The 10,663-nt window shown below is 38.8% G+C and overlaps 1 protein-coding gene and 2 non-coding genes across 5 annotated transcripts in view; 1 reads left to right on the top strand and 2 right to left on the bottom strand.

The window, feature by feature from the left end:
- Nucleotides 1-70: 70 nt before the first annotated feature.
- TRNAN-GUU lies at nucleotides 71-144 on the bottom strand. The gene has a single exon. It is a non-coding gene; the product is annotated as a tRNA-Asn (tRNA).
- Nucleotides 145-810: 666 nt separating this feature from the next.
- On the top strand, nucleotides 811-883 carry TRNAF-GAA. Its single transcript has one exon. It is a non-coding gene; the product is annotated as a tRNA-Phe (tRNA).
- Nucleotides 884-2,572: 1,689 nt separating this feature from the next.
- The window catches only part of PWWP3A (PWWP domain containing 3A, DNA repair factor), a 30,424-nt gene continuing 22,333 nt past the window's right edge, over nucleotides 2,573-10,663 (bottom strand). For all 3 annotated transcript variants that reach the window (XM_012542227.3, XM_012542228.3, XM_012542226.3), the window contains 3 exons: nucleotides 9,589-10,025; nucleotides 8,308-8,396; nucleotides 2,573-5,366 (listed from right to left, as the gene is read on the bottom strand). In XM_012542227.3, the coding sequence (XP_012397681.1) occupies nucleotides 5,255-5,366; nucleotides 8,308-8,396; nucleotides 9,589-10,025 (638 nt within the window). In that variant the 3' untranslated portion in view covers nucleotides 2,573-5,254. The remainder of the gene's footprint in view (nucleotides 5,367-8,307; nucleotides 8,397-9,588; nucleotides 10,026-10,663) is intronic.

Here is a 10,663-nt window from a genome sequence, read left to right as displayed (position 1 = left end):
AAAGGACAGAGCCGAGGCCCTCGGTTCGTAGTCCTAGGGCTTCTGGGAAATGTTCAGAAAAAAGTAGCAGCGTCCCTGGGTGGGCTCGAACCACCAACCTTTCGGTTAACAGCCGAACGCGCTAACCGATTGCGCCACAGAGACGGAGCTAGAGGAGCAAGTTCCGCAGGCCGTAGTCATGGCTCTAAACTGTGCCTGCCCTGGAAGCCTAGGGCAGTGCTCAGAGAAACCTCAGAGGGAGGGCACCTTAGAATATTGAATAACAGAACTGGGAGGGCCTTAGAACACAGGATGTGAGTGGGGAGGGCCCGTAGAATGGGGGAATGTCAGAAGTAGCCCTTAGAACAGGAGATGTTAGAGCTGGAAGGGTTCTTAGAACATGGGATGTTGGAGCTGAGAAGGCCCTTAGAATATTGAATATCAGAGCTGGGAGGGCCCTTAGAACCCGGGAGGTCAGGGCTGGGAGCGCCCTTAGAATCCAGGATGTCAGCTAAAATATCAAAATTCAAGGGCTCTGAGAACATGACATGTTAGAAGGACCCTTGGAACATGAGATGTCAGAGCTGTAAGGGTTTCTAGAACATTGAATGTCCGAGATGGAAAGGGGATATTTTAAGCGCGAAGGATCTGAACCTTTAAATTATCTCCTCCAATTATCTGTTTTTACCCTGAGTCTCTAGGATTTTCAGCGTAATGGAAAAGAGTCCTTTTAAAACCTGCCAATAAACTCATCAGAAAGATGAAAGAGGGGAGCAGCTCGGAAGTGTCGGCTTTCACTGAATGAGGATAGTGAGACAGACTTTTTACGCAGCCGAAATAGCTCAGTTGGGAGAGCGTTAGACTGAAGATCTAAAGGTCCCTGGTTCGATCCCGGGTTTCGGCAGACGTTTTGGTGTTTCAGTTTACGGCACGCCAGGCTAAAAGTGACCTCCTTTTACACATAAAGGAAGCCGCCTCAGCCTGTACCTCGGGGGTGAGAATGCCCGCCTTCCTTCTGCCCCCCTGGGGTCTCAAAGGGAAACTTCAGCTTCCCTTCCTCCCCGTAACTCCCTCATTCTCCTTCTGAGGGCTCCGCAGTCCCCAGGCTTGATGCAAGCTAGCTAGACTCACGTTGAAACGGGACATCAGAGAAACAAACGTGGTTCCAGAAGGGCACCGGGGTCCAACAAATCCCATAACCGCTCGTTAAGCGAGTGGAAAGACCCAGGAAGGGCAGCATGTGCCTTTAAGCGACCACTGGAAGCTCCAGGTCCCTGCCTTGGCTGTCTGAGCCCTGTAGGCAGCACTTCGCCCTCCCAAAGCAGAGAGAAGCGTCTGCCTGACGGGGCTCTCCGAGGAATGACTCGCCAGCGCGGGATATAAATGAAAACCTTCCCTCATTCCCTGTAGCTCAGCGGCTGTGGGGGTACAACTGAGCACGTGATTCTCCCGACTTTCTCGGGGCCAGTGTGACTTGGGACCCAAAGGGCCTGGGCTCTGGGCCACTGCGGGCTCCGTCGTGCCCTTTCGCGGCACGTCTAGCTTTTCCCAAGCCCGCTCCGATCGTGAGTCTGCCATCCACCCAACCTGTGCGCCCGTGGTTCCTGGCGCCCCGGCGCAGCCCCGTGGCTCTGTCCGAAATGCCCGGCTCCTAACGCCTTCGCCTCCCGGAATGCCAGGCTTCCTTCAAGGCGCACCTCAGCCGGCCCTCCTACTGGAAGCCAGTGCCCTCGGCTCACCAGTGACTACTCGGCCGGCTCGTTCCCTCCTCCATGCCCCGGACAGCGTTATTTGTGTCTTAGCGGGGGGCTTCCCTAAAGTGCCCGTTCAGTGGGCAAGGCCCAGGATTGAGAATCGGTGGATTTGGGCTTAAATGCCAGTTCTGCCCACTACAGCCTGTGTAACTTTAGCCAAGTCACTCTATCTAGACTTGAGAACCTGAGATTCTTCCCAGCTGACTAAATTATTTTCCTAGGAATGACATAAAACAGTGAACACATCCAGGTCCAATTAAAATGAAATATTCCCATTCAATTCCGCATGTACTGGCTTATCTATAAAACTGGGAATACTATTTGCAATATAGGCCTGAGGTATTATTAAGTTCAAAAGATAATGTAAAGTTATTACTATGTAACTATTATCAATGATCTAGTATGATCTTACCATTAAAAACTCCAATAGGGTTGGTCCATTTCTCCCCTTCCCCCATGCCCAACAACAACAAAAAAAGCACATGACAAACTGTATCAATTATCTTTTAATTTTGCTTGGAAAAAATAAAAACTCTTATACTTGGGATCATTAGAGACAATTACTTTGCACTTTTAAGATGCATTAAAATTTTGGATTTGTTCATTCTAACAGTCTTTAAAAACATAACCCCCAGCAATATAACTGCATAAATATATACACATATATTGAACTTAACATATATTTTAACATATTTAACCCGTATTGGAATACCTGCCATCTAGGGGAGGGGGTGGGGGGAAGGAGGGGAAAAGTTGGAACCGAAGGTTTTGCAAGGATCAATGTTGAAAAATTTCCCAAGCATATATTTTGCAAATAAAAAGTTAAAAAAAAAAAAAAACTCCCCACCCACCCACAGCCAGATACCCCCACTCCCCATATTTGACCTTTGATTTTATCACAGCATTTTAAAAATGGTTATGGCACCACTTCCAAGGGCAGTATTATTTTTATTATTATAAGGTGAATGCTTTTGAACTAATCAATTTAAACTAGAGATGATTACTTGAAAAAAATAAGGTATCATCAACCTAAATTAAACTTCTTCCATAAGGATAGCTTTGATAGAAAGACAAGTACCCCTGCTATAAAACCATTGTGGAGAGTCACAGAAAGCTTATTCTCCTGATATAAGAAATGTCCATCTCCTCTTCTCCCATTTCTTTCGGTATTATGCTTTGGGAAGAAGAGGACTTTTTTTGTGTGTGTGTGGGGGGGGGGTCGATGGATGAGCTGTGGCACACATTTTCAAACACTGGCGAGAGCAGCATGGCAAGATCCCTTCTGATCTGTAAATGGCTCTGCAGCTGTGTATCCAGACTAGTTACTGATTCACATTCCCTGGGAATATTAAGATGGAGACTGAGGAGAAAATGTATTTCTTTATGCTTGAGGAAGAGACTGATGAGAGGACGTGTAGAAAAGGCAAACAGATGAAGGACAGCGGCTGCCGCTGACTCTCAGACCTCTGAATACCCCAATTCCAGGAATTTACTTAGTAGTACCATAAACATGGAAAATACTTGAAACAATTCATTTGGATTAAATGGCAAAGGAAGGTGAAATAACAAAAAGAGACTTATTGCTTAAAAATGGGTTTCTTTTTTAGAATTCTTTGATTTTATTCAAGGGTATTAAGGAAGATGACTATTTACAAGCACAAAATATTCCCCAGGTTGAGCAAAGAAAACAGCATTGAAATTAACTCACATGTCTCTGTCTACTTTGTATACTTAAAAATTCACTTGAAAATAGCCCATTATAAGTTATCATTGGCTTATATTCTTCGTATGACTTGGGTAAATTATGTCCTCTTTCAAAAAAAGGAACAATAACCTAGTGACAAATTTTAGTGCAATTGCCCAGTTCATATATACTTATTAACACAAGATTCTAAAGCTATACTGAGATTAAGAAAATAGGTTTTCTTTGTTCCCTATCCCACTCCCAAATACAAAAATACAATCTTTAAGATTCCCTAATCTTAAAGGAAAAAAAAAAGATATGCATAGGAATTTCATATATTCACATATACTCACACTATATAACACATGTTTATATATATATGCAAATGTACGTATATGTACATACATAGCAAGACTATAAGCAATTCATCCATAGTAGGATATAAAATTATACTAAACTCATGTTTACACCACATTTTAGCATTCATATTCACTCAAGAATCTGGAAAACAAAATTTAACTTCTTTAATACCTTAAGTCCACAAAAATAAAACTTTCATCTCTTTCTGGGACTGAATCACTCAATAGGTTTGAGTCTTTTGTTATCAACAAGATAGTCCTTCCTAAATTTGAATGGCCAAAACCTATTAGAATCTGAAGATTTTACTACTTATTTCCAGGGTCTAGATATCCATGACTGTTTTTGATGAGAATGTAAAACTGAAGAATGCAATTGTTTCTGATACTGACTTAGCCCCCAACAAATGATCTAGATAAATCCTAAAGAGGAGTGTTTGAGTTTCCTATAACAAGTTATTCAGAAAGCCTGTGGGGATCAAACTAAGATGATCCGGTCAAATGCACCAGTCTGCTGATACAATGAAATCTAGCTGTCACAATGCCTGAGACCAAGGCTTGCCAGGTTAAGATTCAGTCACAGCCAAAAAATGGAGATGCACGTGGGAAGGTGAGATAAGTAGTGAGAGAATCTGGCCCGGGGCTATCCAAATGGTTGACAATACAATGTAATTTCATTCACTCACACAATCTTGAAAAATGCATGATTTGTAAGCACTCATAGATCCATTCTCACTCTGGATTACTTGGAAAAGCTCCATTTAAAATAGTTATGATAATATTGCAACTTATACTTTGTAGCACATATAATTGTGGTTATTCTGTTAGCAATAAGAAAACATTTCTGACTCAGGTTTCACCTCTTGGAGGTAATTTCTTCCCAAAATGAATATAAAGAAAATAGGGGCAGGAAGAATATTAAGAGGAAGCCCAACATATTGAATATCAATGAAGCAATATTTTAAAAAGGACTGATGTTTACAGAATTTCCTATTATTACATATCCAAAACTAGGATTAAAAAAACAACACTCTTTAAAGACTGACATCAGTGATTTCTCCTTCAATATCAAAAAAAAGCAATGTGCAATTTACACTAAATAGGACAGCACAAGAGTAACCAGAAATACTACAAAATGTGTTGGTTTCTTCAAACATTAATTATCAATTTGATATCAATTTGAAATCAAAATTTTAAAAAAGGGATCGGGGTAGGAAACTGGCCTGCAGTGTATGTTACAAAAATAGAAATGCACACTATTGACTACTTTTGTAAATAATCTAAGTAAAGAATCCCTGAAAATTCATAAGCAGTGCCACAGAAAACATCCAACCAACAATAGATATGTCCAAAATCAGTTAAGATCTAAAAACCCTTCAAAAGCTCCCAATTTCACAAAACATTTATAATATAAGGAGAATTTTACACAGAAAGCTCTCTTACTAACTACATCTATAAGATGACTTCACAAAGCTTTGCTGTTACAGTTTTGACACATCCGGAGACATTTCTGGAAAAGATGTTTCAGTCTTCAACAATGTAAGTTCCTTTTTTTTTTCCTCTAAAAGTTCTTTATCAAACATTTCTCTTTCCCTGAAGGAAACAAACATTAAGTCAGGATTCTTTTATATCAAAAGTTGTCATTTTAAAATTCTTCTAACTCTTAATGGATTTATTGAGAATTACTACCTCCTCAAAATAATGTTTATGATTTCACAAAGTATAAATGCTTTGGAAATGTTTTTCTCCTACTTCATGAAGTGTCATTCTAAAGGAAATAAATAGGGCTTGGAATAAGAAAATAGAGATTTGAGCTCTCCCCCTCAGCCTCTTCCCAGCTGTGCTACTTTCACAAAGTCACTTCCTTGTTTGCAAAATAGAGAACTACTTCACGGGACAGTAGGGAGGATGGGGTTTAAAAGCTCTATGTATATTTTAGATTGCAGCATCAAAGACCAAATTTGGTTATTGATCTACTCATTGACCTATTTAATCTAACTATAACATATATACAACACAACCAATTTATTATATATCCATTCCATAATATCCTTATATTTATACATGTCAGAAATGTAATCAGCACCTGAGTATCAATTCTCTTCCCTATTTCTTTTCATTAGCAGTTCATTAGTTACTTCAGATTTAATTCAATTAATTCAGATATAAATAAGATTCACATAAGCACTGCAATTATTATCATCCCCATTTTATAAAGGAGGAAACAGAGGCAGCAAAGAGAGATTGGCTTTCAAGCCAATAACCACTTATTAATAAGTACATACACAGCCCTGTGCTTGGTGCTGAGGGACAAACAGTTTTCAAGGTAAAAACCAAACAATTTATTGTCGCAAGGAGCCTGGAATTGAATAGACTTACCCAGAATCCCAAAGCTATGAAGTAGCAGAGCCAGGGCTCATGAACATCTTCTGATTTCAAGTCCTAATGTTTTAATTCACTATGCTAATCTGCCTCCCTAACTCCAAAGGAGCAAACAATCTCTGAACATTTTTTTCAAATTGTCTGGATGAAGCAGTTCAGGGACGGATTCCAAGAGAAAGAAGGGAATGAACAGGCCAAAGTAACGATAAGGCTGGCAGTGGAGTGTAGTTATGAGGGCCTCGGGATTTTAGTGCTGCACAAGACCTCAGAGGTTCCCAGCTAGATATAGAAAATAAAGGCTCAAGAAATGCAAGGCTGGAGCCTGAGGTTACATAGATTACACAGACCTAAAGCTGGAAGAGGAGAACAGCTTCAACTTCAATGCCTTTTCCCACAAGCCCACGGGCTGTCTTCAGGAGGAGAGGGGAAACCTAGGCAAGTCTTGGCTTTGCAGCTGTCATCTTGATGCTTACTTCCCCTGTGCCGAGGCCAAACATCTTAAGCTTCCTAAGCCTCAGTTCCATCATCTATCAAATGGGTAGATAACTAGATTGCCTCAGAGGTCTCTTCCATATTGAGATCAAGATCTTAGGGCTTGAATCAAATGAAGAAGTCTGTTACTCAATCTCATCTGTTATATGGGGGTTTAGATAAAATTCCCTTCTAATTTTTGTTATTCTTCACTCAAATTAACAATCGTTTTACCAAGGTTAGTTCTCATGGGGTAGTTTAACATTCAGATTTTATTAACTTAAAGAATTTCTCAGTTATTCAGCCTGCCTAAATTTTACTTGGACTAAAAACTCGACAATGGCTAAATGTTTTTGGCAGCAAGATGATCTTGCTGATTAACGTCCATAATGGGTAAGAAGGCATTCATTTTCAGAAATTAACACTTTAAGGATATGACAATATGATTTAAGAATTTCAAATTCATTTCCTTACCAGTGTGGGCAGTGAAATGAATAACTTAATTATCTATGATTCTGACCTACCTACTAAACTAAACACATAAAAAGACTTCTACTTAAAGACAGACCAAATTAGATTTTTGTCTTTAGTCTGTCACTTGGCTTGTTATTTATATATAGCCCACTTGACAGGCATTGGAGAGGCCCAATGACTCAATTAAGAATTGTGTCCATTAGCTCCCAAGAAACTATTTGGACCTTAAATTCAGGAATAAACACTCCAATTTTCCATAATATTTTGAACAAACATTCTGACTGATTTGGACCATTAGGAGATTAGGACAAGGGCACTGTCTAAACCAGGTCCAAAAGGTTTGCTTGTTGAGTCAATATACAAGGGGGCCAGAGGTGAGCTGGTAAATGTTTAACAATTGGCTCTTTGGGGAAAAGGGGAGCCAAGATAGGGCAACAAATGCATCACATTTTAAAGCTTAATCTGCATTAACATTCTCTCTTTCATCATTAACAATAAACCTAGACAATACAAAACAATAAACCAAGCCTTAATTTTTGAGTTTCCTGATTTCCAAGATATAAAAGCTCATACTGAACAAGTGGCTCTTGGGAGCTGGTTTGAACTGGCTCCAGCATACCCTCAACGGGATGATTTCAACCTCCACCTTGTGATTTCCTAAGAAAGTGAATCTCCCTGAAAACCAAAGAAGTAGAAGATCCAAGTATTTTACTAACCCTGACTAATTTTTTTTAAATAAAGATTCTTAACCTGAATTAATCCTTATTTTCCGAGTCACACAATCCATTCTAGGAATTAGACATGTAGATTACAGTAACCACAAATAATGTTAATTTAAAATAAGTTCTTTTTATTCTGAAGGCCAGTTTTTTCTATCCTATTCCATACTGACCTCTTCTTTAAATTCACAAAATAAAGTGTCTTAGTGTCAGAGAAAGGGAAAGTTGGCAACATTATAATAATCTAAACAGAAAGTAAACCAACAATTAGAGAAGTTTCAGGGCTGCCAAATTTCAAGCACAAGCTCAAATAACAATTATCTGATTTTCATGTTGGGCAACTGGTGGTTTCAACGCATTAAAGATTTTAGGTGAAATATTTGATGAGGCATGCTTGTATTTTTTAGTGAATAGATAAATAGAGAACATTGGAAACAAAGAATCTGGAGATGTTTGTAAATGATCCGGAAATGTTACCAGCTTCATACCTTTTGCTCACAGATGGTCCTTCTATATATTTTTTTTCAGCTGTCTGGTAGTCTATTTCATCAATTGCAGATATCGCATAAATGATTGCCTATAAAAGATAATACCATAATACTTCATCACACTTAATGGTAGAGTGGAAACATCACTGCCTACTCAATTAACCAATGTTATTTTGATGAAGTTTGGCAGGCAATTAGTTTACTGAACATTAAAATGTTTCTGTGGATATTTCTAGTTTATCTTTAAATAAGAAATTCACATTAAAAAGTACCTAACATTATTCTGATCATTCCCAGAATCTCAGGGTGGAAGGGAATCTAAAGGTCTTCTAGTCCAATCCATTACTTAACAGGAATCCCTCCAGTAACATTTTTGGTAAAGACCCTTTAGACTCTTTCTGAACAATACCATGGACAAGGCAGCTCATTTTTATTTAGGCCACTTTAATTTTTACTAAGTTTTCTCTCATATTGAACTGAAACATCTTCTTTGTGATTTCCACATATTGCTTCTGATTCTGCCATATGAAGCCAAGCAGGAGTAAAAAAAAGAAAAAATAAAAAAATTTTTTTTAACACAATGGCTTGAAAATACTTGAAGACAGGTATTTTCCCACAGTGTTCTTTTCTCCAAGTCAAATTTCTTAGTTCTTTCAACCAATTTTTGTATGACATGGTTCCCAGTTCCCTCCAGAACTGGTTATAATATTCTAGATGAGGTCCCTCTAGGCATGAAGACAACTGGAATATCATTTCCCTCAAGCTGATTTTTATGCTCCCCTATCCAACAGGCAGCAAGAACATATACAAGATATGCCTGCCTTATTGTCATTAAAAAGCATTTTTAATTACAAATTAAATATCTATTTAGCCATCAGTTGCAAAATGGCCAAGAGATTTGATATAATGGTGAAAACCCGCTTACATGGTGAAGGCTTCTGATGGCACTAGAGAGAAAACAGGTCCTAATCATTAAAAAACTGATTTACAATCTCCAAAATAGATGTTCCATGCTGCCAGCATTCTAAGTTACACGTATAAGCTTTTTGGGTAAGACTGCGGGGACAGCTCAGCAGTGCCTACTTAATTAAAATGTATTTTCAAACATATTTCAGTTTCTACATAAAGAACCTTCAGACTGCTGTGCTGAGCAAAATGGTACAGCACTTAAACTCTTCAGCTCAATCATCACTTAATCCTTGGAGTAGGGGATCTTGCTGGGCCAACGGGCAGGAGAACCCCAAGCCAAAAAATCAGAATCTGATAAAGTCAGCAACTTACTTCAGGCAAAAGAACATCCAGAATAAATTTTATTCCGTCGCCATTTATTAGCGTCAGCATTTTGCTGTCTATTTCTTGATAGACTTCTTGTAAATATTTCACCACAAGGTACAACTGCTCATCATCCTCAAGGTATGTTTCAACACACGTCATGTACTGACTTGAATTCAAAAATTCTTTCAGCCACCTGGATTTTTTCCTGCTTTTTAAAATAGCCAAAAGATGGTTCTCTGCCCCTTTTTCATTCACTATGTATTCCACTAACTTCTCATTGGCTTTGTCTCTGGCAGCCCTCCTTCGGTCTGGAAGGACTTTCTTAAAGGACTGTTTTTTGTTTAAGGATGTATCGGACAGGCCATCTTCAGGCTCTTCCTTGTTCAGTATGGGAAACACTGTTTTTATAGGTGCTTGCTGGATTACTTTCCTCACTGGACAACCTTTAAAAGTAAAATAGTTTACCAATCAAAACAAAGATACATTCACGAAATAAACCCTAGCTTTTCCCCCAAGAAATAAGCAAAATTTTGTAAATATACTGAGATTTTAGATTTTTCAAAAAGAAGAGAAGACTTCATGTCTGATAGACAGACTATTTTAATGAGCTTTTATTCTGTATGGTATAGATATAGATTGGATTGGAGCTCCCAAATATCTAATTATGCTTCTCCTACATGCAGGGCAGTAGAGCAGTTGGGTGGTCCCTTCATAGTAGATACTATTCACATTCCTATCCCTTCTTTTAGATTAGGTATGACTTTCCTTGTAACAACTCCATCTGGAAAGGAATACAGGTAATGTCTCATTATTTAGATGAGGAAACAGATTAAGTGACTTGCCCACAAACACACCTCTAATAAATGTTGGATCAATGCCAAGGAATGAAGCAAGATTCAGCACACAAAGCTGCTGGACTTCAGTACAGAACTTTGTAAACCAGCAAGAACTTGGATTTCTTCACTAATCAACCAAAGGGCTGGCCTCCTATAAACTTTGCTTTGTATAATCTATAGCTTTCTCCACATTGCCTTTCTCTATTCCCCTCCTGTCCAAGGATGCCCAATATTTTTGGTTTTGG

This window comes from Sarcophilus harrisii, chromosome 1 (assembly GCF_902635505.1).
Source record: "Sarcophilus harrisii chromosome 1, mSarHar1.11, whole genome shotgun sequence".
Taxonomy (NCBI): Eukaryota; Metazoa; Chordata; class Mammalia; order Dasyuromorphia; family Dasyuridae; genus Sarcophilus; species Sarcophilus harrisii.
Note: the sequence above shows the minus strand (reverse complement) of the source record. Positions and strands in the feature narration are given on the sequence as shown.